Genomic DNA, 18,795 nt, shown 5'->3' with positions numbered 1-18,795 from the left:
CTTGACCGGGTTTATAACGCCGAATCGGACGAACTGGCATGAACAGAACCGCCTTTCGAGAAGCCGCTCGTCTGCTCTAGCATGGCCAACTGCATTGACGGCTAGTCCCGTTCATCTTGTGAAATAGCAATACCATCTTTTCACCGCAGTGCTAACGAACCACTCTAGCCTCGTTCTCTCAAGCCATAACATATAAAGAGCTAAAGTCAATTCGTCTCTGTCTCGCTTTCTCGCTCTTCTTTCTCTTCTTCTCTCCTCCTTTCCTCTCTTGTGGGTTCGCTTTGCTTTTTGTTAGCCATGGTCGTGATTCATGACCACGAGCTAGGTTCCATGGTTCGTTGGAGGAACTACGAAGAGGAGAGAAGATCGAGTTGATCACGCAGGACCTTTTCCTGTGTCACCGACGAGATGATCGTAGAGAAGAAAGCACAAGGGAAAAAAAAAAAAAAAAAAAAAAAAGGAAGTGAGGGCTTTAAGGGTGTAAAAAAGATGTTGATAAGAGTGGGATTCGAACCCACGAGAGGTTTCCCCCAGCAGAGCTTAAATCTGCCGCCTTAAACCACTCGGCCATCTTACCAGAATATTAAGTTGTTACTCACCTTAAATCAGCTTATGATCGCTAGTGGGTCTTGCTTGCTCTCAGCCTCCTTTTGATAGCGCTAACCTTAACAAATACTAATAACACCGCCTCTTGTTTCCTCGACTGCGTTACATCATAGACGGACGGGATGGTAGACAAGTCGTACCTTTTTCTTCCAAGCGCACAGCATACGGCCAAGCTGCAATGATGATGATGCAATGCAAATCCATCTTGATTGATCAAGGGAATGTATGTACGTATGTATCTAGATGTGTCAGATGATCGCATCGAGCTGTCAGGAAACTTCCCTGTTCCCTGTAGGCTCCTATGCAATAACCTGTGTTTGATATAGGGGTGCATATACATGCATGCTGATGGTAATTGATAGGTTAGCTGATGTTATCATTGCTGGCATGCACTCCGATAGACGCTGCTCCTTGTTCCTTGTTCCTTTCGTCCGTTCTCTGTTGTTAATTCTGCAGGAAGGGGAAGGGCGTATAATATCCTTCGTGTACCCCTTGGCTGTTGATATGCAATGCCAACGTCAGTGAGATGCGCAATGTACCTGCTCTGCTTTGTTCCTCTCTTCGGAAGCCACGTACATTGCATGGCCACGTAGATTAGGTAGTTATATATTGCTGGTTGCGTGAAATACCGGATACTATGAATGATAGGTTTTTGATTGGATTTGTATGCCTCATCCATCCTTTGGTCACGGCATTGGTAGGACACTGCAGATGCCGGCCATCAGCTGCGCTCCTCTGGGTAGGGAGAAACATTTTCTTTTGCACTGGCAGTCTTCCGTCATAATCAAAGGTGTCTATTTACTTTGAATGCATGGCGGGATACCAATTGAAGTCTGACAACAAGCCCAACCAGCCTCGCGAGTCTACAGTCACAAAAGTCAGCAGGAGTTCAAGTTTTATCATAATCTATTACAGGCGAATCTCAATTTACTCTCGGCGCTTCAAGCAGAAGGAACAGGCTGAGCAAAAATCAAATCGTGTTATTTTACATTCCTTCCTTCTAAGTTTTGCAGACAGAAACAAACCCAAAGGAAAGATAAAAATGGGAGGAGAACAACGAACACAGCCTAAACACAGCCTTACCCTCCTCTCTGGTCCGAATCTCATGTCCCATAATCTGTCCACAAAACCCAAACAGAAAGGCAGCGTGAGTACAGGAAAAACGTGATGATACTTCGGGGAAGAAGAAAAATAAAATAATGGTTACCATTAAAAATAGTAACGGGGTGTGAAAGTGGGTGTGTTAAGACAGGAGAGTAATGAACAGAAACGAAAAGGGGCGAGAAGGGTTCTATACAAGATGACGTTCCGTACACCTAATACAACTTCCTGGATGTTTATGCATGGGGATAGAAAGAAAGGGGCCTTTCGAGAGTTCATAGAGAGGGGGGCAACCTGACAGTCGAGGCCTCGTGGTGATCAGGACCACAAGTAATCAATGCTGTCCACGGTGCGGATATTATAATGAGTATGTGGGATATATTGTCATGAATGGCTGGTTGGTTAAAAGGAGTCCTTGGAGGTCAGGAACGGGAGCGGAGCGAGGACAAGACGTGGATAGGCGGAGACTTTCCCCGGCTATGAGTTTAAAAGGGTGGAGAGACGCTGGACAGCTCTCCAGATTCTTGCTGCTCCATCAGCTCCTCGGAAGCCATCTCAAAGGAGACTGCGAGACCAATCTTGGCGGTTTGCTACACGAATAATTAGTCAACTTTTCGCAAGAAAGTGTTTCATTTCTGATTGGATCCGTATCACTTACCTTGACCTGGTCTATTTCACCGGCAAAGGTGAGAGAAATTGGCATGGCAACTCTCTTCTCCAACAGACAGCTTAGCTTTCCGTCACTGTCAACCTGAGCTCTGAACGTGGATGCCCTGAACTCGTACTTGGCTCCGACAGCAGTAGTTCCCTCCCTCTGAAGACCGCCTCCCATCATGGGGTTGCCGCTTGGTGCAAACTGCAGGTTCATGTCAACACCAGCTTCGACCTTATCAGAGAGCCTCTTCCAGAATGAGGCATTGATGGTTCCCTGTGCCTGAAGCTGGGCACTGGCAATCCAGTCATCTGCCTTGTATCGTGCACAGTATGAAAGAGCAGTCTCTGGCTTAGCACCAAGCCCGGCACGCTGCCACATGGCCTCCAATCCTAGGGCCAGACCGGGTGTGATGGACTGTAGGTAGCTTCCGATGAAAATACCGGTAAGTCCGCCTTCTAGAATCGATGGGTTGAACGCCTTAAGGGACGCCGAGAAATCAGATCCGGTGTAGTCATTATCCAGCTGAAGCAGTCCTTGTGCAGAGCCTGGCATTATCTGTACGTTGGCTTTGCTGATCAAGGATGGGCACCAGCGGTAGTTTGCAACAGCAGCCAGGGCTCCGTCACTGCCAATGTTTCCTTGCATGAGCACCTAGAGAGATATAACAGGTCAGCCAGACTTCTAGTAGAACTTGAGATGCCCAGATCAACTTCTCAACAAACATTACGGTTCAACTCACATCTGAAGTTCCAAACATAGTAGAGAAGGCATATGGAGGAAGGTTGCCTTGAGAGCCCATGGTGAATGCATGAGAGACTCGGAAAAGAGGCGAGACTCCAAAGACCTTGGTCAAATCGGCGCGGAGGCCTGTGAACATGAAATTGGAGAGCAAGACATCCTTCTGGACTTCTCGAGAAACCATCTCAACGGTACCGGGATTCGACAGCCCCAGGTCCGCTCTCCTCCGTGCAAATGCATCATATGAATCTTGTATAATTGCCGCGGCAGGGTTATCAGTCAAAAACGAAAGGGTAGAGCTGAAGTCGGCCATGATGACGAGAGATTAGGACGAGTAGCTGATGGAATGCGCAATATGAAAGTCTCGTTGAGAAAAAAAAAGAGACGTCGTTTTCAAATCAAAAACAAAAGTAACACGCAGCCCTGAACGAGAGACGTCCGTCACGGCCTGTCGGACTGTCGAATGGCAATTGGCAAGTGTGCTCCGTTGCTAAAGCTCGCTCAGCGTCAACAGCGTTCCTCGAAGTTGAAGAAAAATGAGGTTTTTGGTTTGAAACTTCTTTTTTCCGCAAAATCCAAAAGGTCTCTAATGCCAAGACAGACACGCGCGCTAGCTTCTTTGGGCCTCCATCATCTCTCGACTGCTTCCCGCTTGTTCAACTTCAACTTGCGACGTCGCCAAAGTGGGTGCTTGTATGCTTGTATCTCTCTATGGGAGGGTGAGTTGGAGCGTCTGTGAGGATCCAGCACTCTGGTAGAAGAAGTCTGCTCTTTCCTTTGCATGTTTCGCTACTATTCTTGATTGCATGCTACTTCGGCTCCCCACATGTTTGGTAACTAACTAATTGACCCCCTTGCAGGAAGCGCTTCAACACTGTTACGAGACAGGTAGAGCCTTTAAACACTTGAAGTTGACCTCTAGAAGCTCTATATCATACGGTATAGCTGTGTGGACGTTGTCATGGATACCCTAATGTATGTTCTCCGGCCTGGCCACACTTATACATTGATACCCAAAGTATATGTACGCTTGACAAAGCTTTGGAAGTCAGAGAGACTCATCATCGTTACATAGAACTGCCGATGTCGTGGCGACTGCGCCTAGATTTCGGCGCAAGTCGTCGACCTTTGTCGATGCTATCCATGATATGCCTGAAATGCCAGCCCTGGCACCAGCCCAACTTTATAGTACTGAGTCTGGACGGCTCTTCCACTCTGGGCGGATTGTCATTATCACAGTTGGGTTACCAGCCCGAGGGAAAACGTCAGTGGGCTTTTCACCGTTCCTCTTTGTTCCTAACCATACTGACTTATCTATTTATAGACACATATCTGTAGCCCTTGCTCGGTACCTTAGATGGTATGTATCCATATCATGGCCTGCCCTTATCTTTCACCCGCTTACTTGCAGGCAGGCTTGGAGTTAAAACTCGCATTTTCCACCTTGGAGATTACAGACGAGCTACTGTTGGAGTTGGTGGCGAACTACCGGAGGATTATTTCTTTGCAAATGGTAGTTATTCCTTATATTTGACCTACTGATATCGAAAAGTTAACAAGTTCAACAGCATCTGCCTCTTCCGTCCTTCTTCGACAGAAAATTGTCAAAAGGTGTCGTGAAGATATATATCGTTTTTTAAACCATGAAAATGGACAGATTGCCATATACGATGCGGTCAACCCTTTGGCTGCTGGGAGAATATCTCTCTCTAGAGAATTCGCAAAGCAAGATATTGAGGTATGCTATAATATGAACAATCTAAAAAGGCGATGCTAACCCACCAGACCTTGTTTATTGAGTCATCTTGCAGCGATGAGCGTATAATCGAAGAGAATGTGCGGCGAGTGAAGATATCCTCTCCTGATGTACGAGGCCCCTTCAAATTTATATACCAATCTGCAACTAATCTGACACTTCATTTTTGGGATTACAGTATGTGGGATGGGATTCTCAAGTTGCTGTAAAGGATTATCTAGCGCGAATATCTGCAAGGATTCCACTATTCGAAACCATGCAAGAGCAAGAGCTGAACTATATTAAGGTACACGCTCCGTGGAACTCGTGAAGGGAAAGTGCTAATAATGCATCAGATGTTTAATGCCGGCGAAAAGATGACAATTAACAATCGTGGATTCGGTTATCTTCATCATCGAATCGTTTTCTACCTGTTGAACCTTCATATCAAGAATAGGCGTACCTACTTTGTCAGGGTATGTGTCCTGGTTGCTCTATACCACTGTCAATATACTCACTCTTTAGCAGGCTGGCACTTCTACATCATCAGACTCGTACAAAGCTGATTCGTCGCTTTCGTCAAAAGGAGAAGATTATGCGCGCAAGATGACCGAAACGCTCATTAAGCGTCGAGAAGAAGAGAGAAAAGACCTGCTAGAACAGGGCGAGCCTGATCCACAGCTCAGGCCACTCATAGTCTGGTCCTCAACACGCCGCAGGTCTATAGAGACTGCACAATTTCTCCGTTTAAGGGGATACAAGGTTCGACACCGTTCTCAAATGAGTCAGCTGAATCCTGGAGTTTGCGAGAAGATGTCCGAAGAACAGATCAGGAAAGAATACCCTGATGAAGTGGAAATGCACGACTTGGACCCCTATCACCACAGATATCCTAGAGCTGAGGTAAATAGTATGCATATATGGTTATATATGGCTTTTATACTAACACAATTATAGTCCTATCACGACTTGGCCGTGCGGCTTGAGCCTGTCATCCTTGAGCTCGAACGTGAGCAAAACGATTTACTGATTATTGCACATGAAAGCGTATTAAGAGTGCTGTATGGGTATTTAATGGCGTGTAACTCAACCGATATCCCGTTTTTGTCCTTCCCACGCGACCAGATAATCGAGGTAATTTTGCATTGTTTCACCAATTATACATTTATAGGGTCTCCCGCTAATAAAGTTATAGATAATTCCTGCCAGCTATAATAACCAAGCAAGACGTATTCACATACCAGACCTTCCGCCGGATATCATTCCAGGCTCGCCAGAGGACATTAAGATTCCCGTGCCACCGAGTGGTATCGTTTCACCAATGCCCGGTGGTGGGCTGGACGGCTCCTCTTTCGAGAGGGGCGCAACCCCGCAACTTGGTTTTCGGACTCCCAAAGACCCAGAAAAGATATCCCAGCATCAGGCTGAAGATGTCGTTTGAGGGTCTGCTGTTTGATCTTCTCTGCCCATGAAGTTGACCACGTATGAGATTATGAATTCACTCTTCCTGTTCCTCATGTTATGTTATGCCTTTGTTATTGATTAATGAAATTGCCCTCATGATGTTGTTATTGAACCAGACTCTGCATGTCGGCATCTAGCCTCCATGGAGAGTAGATACGAATAGAATGTTATCACCCTTCGCAATCTCATAGGCGTCCTCTCCTTCTAGCTCCCAGTCGGCGTCATTGATCAACACTAATATGCCAGGTCGTCTACACCAAGAAAGTTAGACTTGTTTTCATATTATTGGCCTTCCAGCCTTCTAGTAACCACAAAAACCTATACTAACACTGCATCGTCGACCACGAAGAGCTCTTTTCTAGGGTCTTTCATTACGTTCTCGATCAGGTACTTGACTAAGTAGCTGATATTCGCAATAGACCCGTTTGGGTCCCGGGACGGCAATGCAATCTTGTGAACCCTTTCATTCGAAAATAACATTTCAAGACCTCCTCTGACAGCGGTTGTTATAATTAGTTTATCGCTCTAGGTCATAGATTTCTTCTAAGGAGACGAACGTGAACTCCACCGTAATATTAAGGGTGTCTTTGCCCTTGACATCAATGGGTGTATCGGTCATAACTGAGCCCATGTTTGATCACAACCAATCAGGCTAGAGGGTATCGTCCTTATCGGTATAGAAAATGTGTTCAAATGTGTGGTGTAGCGGTTTCTATAAAATTATTGCGATTACCTTGAGCGATGGCGGGGACGAAGAAAATCTCTTATCGATAAGACTGGCCTTTTGATGCGCCAGGCAGGGTTAAACTTTAGCGACTTCGCGGAATGCGAACAATCTCAAGACGAACAGCATCCTCAATTAAAGGGCAGGCCGCCGGACGGGGAGGTAACATTGTGGCATCCTTTAAAGAGATCCTAAATAAATCTGCCATCCATGGTGTGCGTCACCACGGATTTCATCAGTGTTGGGGGCAACCGGAATCCTACAGCAGCAGATTGGCACCATGAGTCTGGCTTGTTAGCCTTTGGTGCGAACAATAATGTTGCCCTATGGAATCCGTTGGTAAGTGCTCAATTACTTCATTTCTGATCTATACTGTTTTGCTAACTTGTGACTTGGTTTCTAGGACCAAAACGATAGAGGTGTATACACACTTCTCGTGGGCCACACTGACAAAGTAAACGCTGTTAAATTTTACACATCACCCGCCAACGGATCCATACTACTTCTTACAGGCGGTAGTGACCACACTATACGAATATGGAAGCCAGATACCTCCAGTTCACCTAAATTTTCGCAAGTAGCAGTCGTGGAGGGGCAGCATGAAGGGTCTCTCAATTGTATTGAGGTCGCTCGTGGATCAAATATCTTCGTCTCTGGAGCTGCAGACGGAGCTATCAAAGTATGGAAGTTGACTGAGGAGAACGATGTGGTAGAGTGCCAACTACTACAGAGCATACCGTTAAAGCCTCGGTATTTTCCTCTTGCCATGGCCCTGAGACTTATATCTAGCCAGAGCTCAGGAGCTAAGTCTGATGGACTTGTGCTTGCAGTTGGTGGAACCAGGGCTGCGGTACAGATATACGCTGCAAAGGATGTTGATGATCTTAAGTTTGAACTGAGTACTACTCTAACTGGACATGAAAGCTGGATTCGCTCTCTTGCGTTTTCACCTGCCAGTGATAGCTCCAGCAGCACAGGAGACCCGGCAAAGCCACAGGACTTCCTTCTCGCCTCATGCAGCCAGGATAAATATATACGCCTTTGGAAAGTAAACCTAGGAGAAGGAACTGTTTCGGCCACGCCTAAAAATGTGGAAGACCAACTGTTAGCCGGTGCCGAGCAGGCGACTTTGACTCCGAAGGCACACCGTTTTGACATGAATGGTGCCAAGTATTCAATAACATTTGAAGCGCTTCTTTTTGGCCATGAGGACTGGGTTTACACTGTAGCCTGGAACCCGAATCCTCTCCGACCACAGTTACTATCTGCGTCCGCAGATAACTCCTTGGTTATTTGGGAGCAGGATCCTATAACCGGTGTCTGGTTTTCACTGTCAAGAATGGGAGAAATTAGCTCTCTCAAGGGCTCAACTACTGCTACTGGTAGTGCCGGTGGCTTTTGGGTTGGTCTTTGGTCCCCATCTGGGGATGTTGTTGTCTGCCTAGGCAGGACGGGCAGTTGGAGGTCCTGGAGACATGATACTGTGGCGGATGCATGGCTCCCTATACCAGGGATTACAGGACACGTTAGAGCAGTTGGTGATATTGCTTGGGAGGCAAACGGAGGGTATTTGTTATCTACCAGCGGGGATCAAACAACGAGATTGTATGCTGAATGGAAGAAGGGTAGCCATCACTCATGGCATGAGTTTTCACGGCCTCAAATACATGGTTACGACCTTAACTGCCTTGCACCACTAGGCCCATCCAGATTTGTGTCTGGTGCAGATGAAAAACTTTTACGGGTGTTTAACGAAACCAGAGCCGTGGCTAATTTGCTTACGCGGTTGAGTGGGCTAGCTACCCCGAAGAGTGATGAGGAAATGCCAGATGCTGCGAGTATTCCAGTATTAGGGCTGTCTAACAAAGCAATGGATGAGGAAGTTGGAGGTGATGAAGAAACCAACGAAACTGGTGACCAGGAACAACAAACAGTGCAGCCAGAAGTATATAATCTGGAGTTTGACCATCCACCGCTAGAGGACCATCTCGCCAGGCATACACTTTGGCCGGAACATGAAAAGCTGTATGGCCACGGATACGAAATATCAGCCGTTACTGCAAGCCATGACCTATCGATCATCGCGACCGCATGCAAGGCTAGTTCTATTGACCATGCAGTCATTCGTCTATATGACACTTCAACATGGAACGAAATAAGGCCTCCATTAACAGCTCATTCATTGACGATAACCTCGCTGCGATTTTCTCTGGATGACAGGTATCTGCTCAGTGTTGGGCGTGATCGGCAATGGGCAGTTTTCGAGCGAGACTCGACCAACAAATTACTGTTCAAATTGCTAGCTTCCAACCCCAAGGGCCACTCAAGGATGATACTGAGTGCGAGCTGGGCGCCACATCCAACGGCTACAGTATTTGCCACGGGTGGCCGTGACAAGTCCGTTAAAATTTGGGCTAAGGAGGGCGATTCGTTTGTTGCAAAAACCACAATCCCTTTCTCTCACCCAATTACTGCTATCGACTTTCTGCCTCTCTCAGTACATGGTGGGCTCTACATCGCTATTGGTGATGACTCCGGCCGGATATTTGTATGCAGGATCCAGCTCGAGAGTCTAGAAGCAAGAGAGATGCTCACGATCCCAGAACCAGAGTGCCCGTCAAAATCTATCACTCGAGTAGCCTGGAGGCCGGTGAAGGGACTTGTAGAAGTTCACGGGGAGGATGTTACTGCTACCGGCAGGAAGCCCGGATATCAACTTGCTGTCGCAAGTGAAGATTCTTCGATTCGTTTATATAATGTTGATAGTCTTCCGACATAGTAGGCAGGTATTCGGTACCTCTGTATAAAAGAGGGTAACTATTATTTACAATAGTGAAAAGAGAGGCATTGTTCTAAAGAGGCCAACTTCAAACAAATAAAATGGACAAACAATGATAAATGTCTATGGCGTTGAGGCCGCGCCTATATATGCAACCACCCAAGGGCATTAATAGCAGAAAATATGAGAATTTGGCTCACCGTTAAGGGTTGAGGTAATAACTTTTCTCCCTCGAAACGCAAGCATCACATCCTATATATGTGACATATGCCTGCAGCTCATTCATCTCTGATATCCTCCTTAGCCTCTGCTGGTCTTCCAGGGCGAGGTCCACGCTCCTTCATATCCTTCCTCAGCCATTCCAGCACTAGTTCACCCAACTGACTGTTTTCCGACATGCGAGGGCGGTTGCTATAGAACTTCTCCATAGAACCCCAGTCCCTTAAACGACCCATGTGCATATGTACCAGGTGCGTAGGCCACTGAGCCAGGTTGTCCAGAATATGGGTAGCATAGACAATAGTGCAAGGTCTCCTCTCAGTCTCTCGTTTCAAGAAATCCAAAAAATTGCTCCGGCTAAGAAGATCCAGGTCCACAGTGATTTCGTCTAGCAGGAGGAGGTTCCAGGGTCTTAGCAGGCCCATGGCAAGCTGCACACGTCGTCTCTCTCCGTCGGACACGGCATGCATGTGCCACGACATGTCGATATCAAGAATCTTAACTAGCTCGTCCCTTCTTTCCGCATAGTAATCTCCACCCACGGATGCGAGTAGAGTCGGCACATCGATATCAGATCGAACTATGGGGTTCAGAACCCATTCCGTCCCTAGGTATGTGACGCCTTCGAGGCCTTCTTTGAACGGGTCGACGCCGCCAATGACGATGGAACCATTTGGAGCAAGGCGTTTGCCTGAAAGGAGCCTGAGGAGTGTACTTTTACCAGCACCATTGGCTAGATAAAGAGAAACAGAAACAGAGCAGAGACAGTTTAGAAAAGGCAATTAAAGAATGTAAATTTGTGGGGTGAGCAAGGTGGTTCATGGAGGGGAGATGGTATAACGGGTACGAGGGATGGAGTCTGCTTTACCGCCAATCAAGAGTGTTCGACTGTTCTGAGGGAGGTCAATGGTGATATCTGACAGTCCTTCCGAGCCGTCGGGGAACTTGTAGCTAAGGTGGTTTACCGTTATATCGGTGCTTGGGTGGTCGGAGGGCCTCATTGTGATGTCCTGGGCGTTGGTCAACTAGTTAAATAGGTGCTTCCAATAACGAGATCGCCGGCCTGCAGATAGACACTGATCGACAGCCACAATCGAGAGAGGGTAGAATGTTTCTTCTAAGCTTGAATCAGGCAAAAGGGAAAACAGCGGTCTTAATATTCAAATAATCTTCAGCGCCTCCCGGAATATTCAAGAACGCCGCCCTTGCAGGCACACGGCCGAGATGCAAACCACGTGAAGAGATTTATAATCACCGAGTGTTTCGAATCCATGCCACATTGCTAGCTCGTTGGTGAAGTCTCCGTACTATTTCGTAATCGGTCAAGAGTGCGTTGTGAGCTGGTAGTTATTTGGTTGACGGGAAAACTGATGACTGGCTGTGGCGGACGCCTTGAGATAACCATGTTCTAACCATGCAATAACTATTTAGCTACTGCTAACTAGTTAGTGGTAGCACGACGGGTAGTCAGATAGCGGCCGACATCAATAGACAGCTGTACCAACCTCGCAAGCCTTGCAAAGATGCGCGATTTGGGCTCCCCAACTATACCCTACCTCCCTGATGATAATGCTGACCGCGGCATCTTGATCGACGGAGACGGCCCTGACCTCGCGATTGATGTTGAGGAAGTATCTTAACATCGATATCAATATGGAGAATCTTCCTGCCGCCAATACTATCCTATCCAGATTGGGGAGATTCTTAATCAAATATACCGCATAGTCCACAAGATTTTCCATGGTGGCTTCTCTAACTACTGTTTGGCTTGCTGAAGATATGAGAAATCAACAAAACTGTGCAATCAAGATTATGGTCTCTGGTCCATATGGAGAACATGACTATCAGATGCAAACTACTATCCATGAGACTGTGACTGATACCTCTCATCTAGTTTTATATAAGGATGTCTTTCTACTCCGTGGCCCACAGTATAGCCACTATACTTTTGTCTTCCGATTTCTTGGTCCCAATGTTGAATCTCTCGTGGCTAAATAGCTGCACATTGCAACTCGCATACATGGTGCAAACAACTGCTAAAAGCTTTAGAGAGCTTACACGAGGCTGGCTTTGTCCACAGAGGTATGTTAATCATTTCTAAACCAAATTTATTATACGAAAGCTAACATTTTTAGATATTAACAATATGAATGTCTTGTGGGGTAGTTCTCTCCCTGAAAATCTCAGCATAGCTGATAAATACAAGATTCTTGGCCGGCCTGAACGAATGATGATTGATAGTTGGAAACAGGCAGAACTTGTGAAGCCCATGCAAATTCCTATCATACTGTGTTCAACTATGATTTATCTCGCGGGCTTTGGGATAACAACACAAGTTGGTATTCCAAAAGATGGACTCCACCTTTGGATATTGCTCTCCAGAGCGGCTTCATGGTGCTACTCCCGACTTTTCCTGTGATATATGGAGCTATATGTGTGTCTTTGCATATATGTATCTTGGATTAAATCTGTTTCCCCTGCTAGGAAGCGTCGTTGCCTATATGGGCCCGTTACCAAAGGATCTAAAGGGGAAATACCTCTGGCCCGGGTCTAGCAAAGATGAGTGGTATGATCCAAATACCCCTGTGGCTGAAGATCTTGACGACCGAATCAAACATCAACGACCACAAATTGATACAGTTGAGAGGAAACTCTTAGTATCTGTTTTGACCAGAGGTTTCTCCCTTATTCCTGAGAACCGCCTAACTGCAAGCCAACTCCGAGATCCAGATTTCAATACCCCTTATCAACTTTCCACTGCAGCTAAAAATTTTAGATAGCCATTGTGCCAATCTACTCTTGAAATAGAAGCAGTTCCGTTATAGAATACCCTATATTATTTCAACCGATATATTGGTGGAAAAAAAAAAAAGCAATAGATGTAGCAGCGTGGATACAGCTTTAGAATCAGAAATATTAACACTATAGGGACGTTCGGGCTACCTTGTTACTGTTGGTTGCCCTAAACAACACGGCCTACTATATTCCTAATATCTTGGGTTTAATATAGGAATGCTTAGTGTGGCTTTCCAGGGAATGTCTTCAGGGTGATTGGTGTTTGATATTGGGTAATACGAATAAAGGATAAGAGTGTAGCGGAATCCTATTTTACCTCATCAGTACCAACTCCGGCTGTGTACTTTCAAGAACCAGAGGAAGATTTAAATTGAATTAAACATGGCCAACTGGTACTTAACCAGCTCAGGATATCCATCAATCTCTGCGAAAATATCGACTGCAGCAATACTATGTGGTAGGAATAACATTCCTTCAACGCCTCAACACAGCTTTTGACTGTGGACCATATTAGTGGTGCCTTGTGAACGTCTATCAAAATCGAAGAGTATTTATCACTAATATCTCAAATCTACATATGTATTGTAGGGAAATACAGGTAATGATTTTACCACATGATGCGTAATTTATACACTGATCATACACGTTATATTACACGCCCTAGTGAAACTTTTTTCTCCTCCAAATTGAACATCAAATCAATGCAAATATTATTCAAACCTGGCATCAAACAATCAGTTATTAAGAACTTGACATATAGTATGTTTAGAGCTTCTCTGTCACTCAGGACAACTGCAAACTCTCACATGAATCCTTTGATTGCTGTGGTTGGCGCTACGGGGACGGGAAAGTCCAAAGTGAGTAGCAACAACATGCCGCCTAATGAGTATACCCCAGGGCGAGGACATGCACTAAATCATTACATAGTTAGCTGTTGACCTTGCATTGCGAGTCAATGGAGAAATAATCAGTGCAGATGCTATGCAGATGTACAAGGGCCTTCCCATAACCACCAATCAAATACCCATTGAAGAGAGACACGGTATCCCTCATCATTTGATCGGATGCGTAGATCTAGACCAGGATCCTTGGAGGATTGGGGTATTCAAAAAAGAGAGCCTGAAGATTATCGACGAAATCAGGTCAAGGGGTAAAGTTCCGATACTGGTTGGCGGGACACACTACTATACACAATCCGTTCTCTTTCATGAACCTTTACTTGATGAGGGTAAACCAAATAAGCAGATGTCGAATCAATCGGAAGATCTCCCAAGTGATGAAGATTTAACTGCAGACTCTAAGAAAGATGTGGACTTTTCGATACTAAATGCCTCTGCTGAAGAGGTCTATGAAAAACTGAAAGAGGTTGACCCTGTCATGGCAAATCGATGGCATCCAAATGAGAAGAGAAAGGTTCGTCGGTCTCTAGAGATCTACTTACAGACTGGGCGGCGAGCTTCAGACATATACGAAGAACAGAAAAAGAAGATTAGAAGGGCAACACCGCAGGATGAGGATTACTGCGGGGCTGACGAGTCCGAGGATTTAAGCACTCAGCTTGGGCAGGCAAGATTTTCGCTACTCGTCTTTTGGGTCCATACTGAAAAAGAAGAATTACGAAAGCGACTCGATAAACGTGTGCACGGAATGATAGATCAAGGCCTATTGAAGGAAGCCCAAAAAATGTTCAAATATCTACAGGACAAGGCCTCGGAGGGGGTTGAAGTCGATCGAACTCGCGGGGTTTGGATGTCAATTGGATTTAAAGAACTGGAGCCTTACATTAATGAGTTGCTCACAGCTAAGGAGGAGCCGAAGTGTGAACTTGACAAAATGAAGGAAGAGTGCATCGAGTCAATTCAGGCTGCCACAAAAGTATATGCTAAACATCAAACAAGATGGATTAGGAATAAACTGTGGAAGGCTTTGGGAACCTCCGGGATGACAGACCGTCTTTATATTGCTGATTCAACTGACGTGGATAACTGGGACACAATTGTACGTCAACCTGCTGAGGAAATCACGTCAAAGTTCCTTTCTGGAAGCACGCTCCCACATCCCAAAGAGATGTCGGCGGTTGCGAAAGAGTTCTTTGAATCTGCAAATGCACCCGCTCGGTTTGAGGTTGACGACATTCCGCAGATGAGAGTATGTTCGACTTGTAATGCTACCATTGCTGGAGCAGATACGTGGGAACTCCATATGAAGGGGAGGAGGCACAAGAGGGCAATAAAATCCGCTGAAAATAGACGACGTCGAGACGAATATTTCCAGAAACTGCAGGAGAAGTCCAACGAGGACAATGGTGCGCCTTCCACGGAACTGTGATTACCTACCCCCTTTCCCGAGAAAGGGGCAGTTAAAGGCGCCGACTACACTCAATATATGAACGCTCAAGGATTCATTGATTCCCGGCAAGCTCGCTGTAGCCTAACTTTGCAATCTCCATTCGACAAACTCTGGGGTCAGAATATTTCCATAGCCAGTTTCCTGGACCTTAAAGACTTCGATGTGGCTTGACTTGGCGGCCTTTCGAATTGTCCATACCCCTTCTGAGTCCACGATTGTCTTCAACCCTGAATGGTACATTACCATGTCAGCCGTCTTATTTTAAGAGAAGGGGTGTCTGACGCTACCACATACAAGTCAGAAACTGAGAGGCAAAATTGATACACGTGTTTGCATCCCATGTATTTGCCCCCGTTTTAGGAATATTGGGGATTTCATCTGTAGCATACTCCTCAATAGCTAGGAGATAACCATCTTGGTCCCGCCGGCCGACGATTATCTTTGGAACACCGAGGAGAAATGACTGGACCCAGAACTTGAGAAGCTTGCGCTCGAAATTTATGGCGTCATTTCCATGCCGTATTGTTGCAGATGTCTTGAGCTCTACCCAGTTGATAGGATCGTCTTCTTGTCAGGCTTGCAGTCCCAGACTTTTGCATATCAATAACTATGTGAACATTCACCTCTTTAGAAACACGAGTTTAGGTTTAAATGGTGGCATACCTGCATCGACCTCTCCAGCGAGGAGCATCCTGGTATTTCCAATTCCAGTGCGAACAAGAGAGCAATACTGTGGGTTGTTATTCACAACTTCGCTTTCCCTAGCCTCGATGGTCTCTCTACTGGCCGCATCCCACGGCTCCGAGAGTACAGACACGGTTTCGAACTTATACCCTGGTTTGAAAAGAGTGAGCCTATAGAACGAAAACACTTATTTTTGCTCGAATAAAGGCGCGTACCCCAATATGACATCATATCGGATGAATGCGCCCCTGGACGCACTCTTCTGTTTGACTGTTCTTTGAGTTGTTCGAGGTGGTAAGAGTGAGACTCTTCAATAAATCTAACATCTCAAAAAGTGGTATTAGTGACTGCACTGCTAGCAGAAATGGTTCTATGAGCAGAACCTCACATTTGGCCCTTGGGAAGGAGACGATGTCAGTATATCTCCAAAATTCAGAGTTAAAAGGGGGGTATGATAAGCCCACTTGAAAACATGTAGCATTCATTTCGAATCTGAATGAGATACAGCGAAAGTTGATTAGCAGTTAGGTACCAGGTTATTGGATAAGTTAGCGCGTTAATACCCATTCATAGTATCGTAAGGAGCGGTGAATATCTTTCAATAGGCGTATTAGCATCCTGATGCGTCACGGCAGGGAACTAACATATGGGCTTGCCTTGGTCATCATTCCTCTCCACGTAACAAAGTCCATATCGTACTTCCTCCCTTTCTCCTTTTCGGTCGCAATAATAGTATCAAGAAGTGCATTGAGATGCTTATCTTCAGATTCATCACGTTGAACAAAAGTATCAAAGCCAGCCTTTAGGTCTACCGGTAATTTTGGAGGATAATAGTAACGAAGACCAGAGTCATCGAGTCGGAACCGGTGCCATTCATCATAAGAAAAACAAGCGATTTCCTGGATTTTTGTAACGGAGACTCCCAGTTAGCCTCAATCAGCTGTAAACAATAATATTTGTGCATGATCCCACCCTTGGTCGTTTTAAGGGTTCAGATATCCCGCTGAATCTCTCGACGGGTAGAGTCTCAAAGATAGCTGCCATATTCAAGCAACTATCGAGCGCGTTAGTTCAGGATGGTGGTGCCACGCAGGGGGTATATTTACAGTCCATGGATAATAGCGGACGCTTAACTATCTATTATCCCTCTATACGAACACCAAGCTATGTTCAATAGCCGACGGCACACTTTAGACGGATTATAATCAGCTTTAAACTGGTAAGTTCCCAGTCGACTCAAAATAGTTAGTCCGCGGTGTCAGTATATATGGATTTAAACATGTGAGATTCAAAACTCTCATATAAATGGTCGGTTGTTATAGTTAGATATTTATTTGCCTACTGGTGTTGTAGTGAAGGAGAGCTCTCGAGAGCACGTTCTGATTGGCTGCGCTGACGACACTCCTTTGGGTGCTTTCCCTCTTACATCTTAAAACTAGAAAACCACTATATTGTATCTCCCAGATTCCTCCTCGCCCTTTCTATAGTAATTCTTTATTCCACAAGGGTAATTCGATTCTACACCTCCGACTTTTGTGTTCGCGTATATTTCTCTCGCAGAGCAGTTAGCTACCCCGTCAAAAGGCCACAGGTGGCCGTTATGACCTCTCGAATCGAGAAAACCATTGCCCGGCAGCAAGAGAAGTATGATTCGGCCTCTGAGCTACTCATTCTTTAGTATTTGTGTCTTCACACGAGATTTTAGTATGACAGTGCTAACTTTTCTTTTATGCTAATAGGATCGCCTCCGGAGCATACTATGAATCCCACCAGCAGCTCCGTGTAATCGCAGCACGGTATATAAAACAGTCCAACTACGATGCAGCCGCAAATATACTATCCGAGGGGGCGAAGGCACTGCTACAAGCTGGAGCTCAGCAGGGCGCATCCGCAAGTGGTGGTGACCTAGCAATCATGCTAGTACTGGAAGTTTACAACAAGGCGGGGTGGGAGGTGGCCGATGACGAAACCGGAAAAGAGAGAAAACGTATGACCACTAAGACTTTTATTATCGATTGCTGAATTAGATCGGGAATAGTGCTGATCTTCCCTTAGAACGACTCGTTGAATTACTTCAGGAATTCCCACCGGAGGAGCCAACTAGAAAGAGATATATAAACGAAATTATCTCGTGGAGCTCAAAATTCGGGGACCTAGAAAGGGGCGACCCGGAGTTACATCACGCTATTGGATCTGTCTATGCACAAGGTAGGTTTATTTTATCATTCAATCTGATTCTTAGGGTTGGGATCTAATCAAGCACGGATATTAGACAATGAACCATATGACGCCGAGAAACATCTCGCTTTTGGGACTGTTGAATCCGCCGAAACTCTCGCAAACCTAGAGTATAAGTGGTACACATATGACGCACAGCACACAGCCGGAATATACTGCTGTCGTGCCGTCTTCCCGTATCTTCTCACTGGTAACATTCTCAACGCGAATAAGGCTTTCCTAGTATTTACCCGACTCCTATCCACATCGGAGTCTGGTAAAGCTCTTGGCGTACAGGAAGTAAGCAGTAAGCAGAATGATGTTCGTGTATACCCATCATTACCTCTGCTTAACTTCACAAACCTACTCCTACTCGCTATCCAGCGTGGTACTCCGGATCTATTCAGACAGCTTCTCAAGCAATATCAGTCACATATTCAAGAGGCTGGTGAGTGGGATCATGCTCTGGCCCACATCGGAGAGTTATATTTCGGTATAAAGATACCGAAACAGTCAAACCCATTGATGGATATGATGGGCATGTTTTTTGGAGGGCCATCCGGCCAGTCGAAATCCACCCAGCAACCCAAGGCCTCTAAGAGGGTGGAGGCTCCCCCGTCACTTGACCTAGATTAGGCTTTTAGGTACAAATGACAGACATTATTAGCCTGCTGTGTATATGGATTGGGTAGACCAGGTGGGATTTTGTTTTAGACCAGGAACCTTTG

General features: G+C 45.8%; 9 protein-coding genes and 1 non-coding gene across 10 annotated transcripts; 5 read left to right on the top strand and 5 right to left on the bottom strand.

Annotated features, from left to right (window-relative positions):
- Nucleotides 1–493: 493 nt before the first annotated feature.
- On the bottom strand, nt 494–577 carry MGYG_10560. The gene has a single exon. It is a non-coding gene; the product is annotated as a tRNA-Leu (tRNA).
- Nucleotides 578–2,192: 1,615 nt separating this feature from the next.
- On the bottom strand, nt 2,193–3,413 carry MGYG_06291 (mitochondrial import receptor subunit tom-40; the record flags this gene model as incomplete). The annotated part of the gene is made up of 3 exons (XM_003171695.1): nt 2,193–2,297; nt 2,366–3,013; nt 3,102–3,413. The coding sequence occupies 3 exons, from the start codon at nt 3,411–3,413 to the stop codon at nt 2,193–2,195; spliced, it is 1,065 nt and encodes a 354-aa protein (XP_003171743.1).
- Nucleotides 3,414–4,061: 648 nt separating this feature from the next.
- MGYG_06290 (6-phosphofructo-2-kinase 1) lies at nt 4,062–6,276 on the top strand (the record flags this gene model as incomplete). Its single annotated transcript, XM_003171694.1, has 11 exons — nt 4,062–4,075; nt 4,140–4,364; nt 4,425–4,460; nt 4,516–4,613; nt 4,669–4,838; nt 4,886–4,966; nt 5,035–5,142; nt 5,192–5,311; nt 5,364–5,738; nt 5,793–5,969; nt 6,031–6,276. 11 exons carry the CDS (start codon nt 4,062–4,064, stop codon nt 6,274–6,276), a joined length of 1,650 nt encoding a protein of 549 aa, XP_003171742.1.
- Nucleotides 6,277–6,432: 156 nt separating this feature from the next.
- On the bottom strand, nt 6,433–6,930 carry MGYG_06289 (hypothetical protein; the record flags this gene model as incomplete). The annotated part of the gene is made up of 3 exons (XM_003171693.1): nt 6,433–6,550; nt 6,628–6,792; nt 6,857–6,930. The coding sequence occupies 3 exons, from the start codon at nt 6,928–6,930 to the stop codon at nt 6,433–6,435; spliced, it is 357 nt and encodes a 118-aa protein (XP_003171741.1).
- Nucleotides 6,931–7,233: 303 nt separating this feature from the next.
- MGYG_06288 (elongator complex protein 2) lies at nt 7,234–9,802 on the top strand (the record flags this gene model as incomplete). Its single annotated transcript, XM_003171692.1, has 2 exons — nt 7,234–7,362; nt 7,427–9,802. The coding sequence occupies 2 exons, from the start codon at nt 7,234–7,236 to the stop codon at nt 9,800–9,802; spliced, it is 2,505 nt and encodes an 834-aa protein (XP_003171740.1).
- A 278-nt stretch (nt 9,803–10,080) lies between these two features.
- Nucleotides 10,081–11,022, bottom strand: MGYG_06287 (CCR4-Not complex subunit Caf16; the record flags this gene model as incomplete). Its single annotated transcript, XM_003171691.1, has 2 exons — nt 10,081–10,754; nt 10,890–11,022. The coding sequence occupies 2 exons, from the start codon at nt 11,020–11,022 to the stop codon at nt 10,081–10,083; spliced, it is 807 nt and encodes a 268-aa protein (XP_003171739.1).
- A 522-nt stretch (nt 11,023–11,544) lies between these two features.
- Nucleotides 11,545–12,801, top strand: MGYG_06286 (serine/threonine protein kinase; the record flags this gene model as incomplete). The annotated part of the gene is made up of 5 exons (XM_003171690.1): nt 11,545–11,652; nt 11,747–12,018; nt 12,065–12,103; nt 12,188–12,415; nt 12,510–12,801. 5 exons carry the CDS (start codon nt 11,545–11,547, stop codon nt 12,799–12,801), a joined length of 939 nt encoding a protein of 312 aa, XP_003171738.1.
- Nucleotides 12,802–13,578: 777 nt separating this feature from the next.
- On the top strand, nt 13,579–15,145 carry MGYG_06285 (tRNA isopentenyltransferase; the record flags this gene model as incomplete). The annotated part of the gene is made up of 2 exons (XM_003171689.1): nt 13,579–13,674; nt 13,745–15,145. The coding sequence occupies 2 exons, from the start codon at nt 13,579–13,581 to the stop codon at nt 15,143–15,145; spliced, it is 1,497 nt and encodes a 498-aa protein (XP_003171737.1).
- Nucleotides 15,146–15,247: 102 nt separating this feature from the next.
- On the bottom strand, nt 15,248–16,894 carry MGYG_06284 (hypothetical protein; the record flags this gene model as incomplete). The annotated part of the gene is made up of 7 exons (XM_003171688.1): nt 15,248–15,393; nt 15,461–15,733; nt 15,830–16,000; nt 16,066–16,169; nt 16,414–16,445; nt 16,495–16,749; nt 16,823–16,894. 7 exons carry the CDS (start codon nt 16,892–16,894, stop codon nt 15,248–15,250), a joined length of 1,053 nt encoding a protein of 350 aa, XP_003171736.1.
- Nucleotides 16,895–17,450: 556 nt separating this feature from the next.
- On the top strand, nt 17,451–18,703 carry MGYG_06283 (DUF410 domain-containing protein; the record flags this gene model as incomplete). Its single annotated transcript, XM_003171687.1, has 4 exons — nt 17,451–17,494; nt 17,590–17,837; nt 17,906–18,058; nt 18,123–18,703. The coding sequence occupies 4 exons, from the start codon at nt 17,451–17,453 to the stop codon at nt 18,701–18,703; spliced, it is 1,026 nt and encodes a 341-aa protein (XP_003171735.1).
- Between the last annotated feature and the right edge of the window lie 92 nt (nt 18,704–18,795).

The sequence above is a fragment of the Nannizzia gypsea genome, genomic scaffold, assembly GCF_000150975.2.
Source record: "Nannizzia gypsea CBS 118893 supercont1.5 genomic scaffold, whole genome shotgun sequence".
Lineage (NCBI taxonomy): Eukaryota > Fungi > Ascomycota > Eurotiomycetes > Onygenales > Arthrodermataceae > Nannizzia > Nannizzia gypsea.
This window is presented reverse-complemented; position numbering and strand designations above follow the sequence as displayed.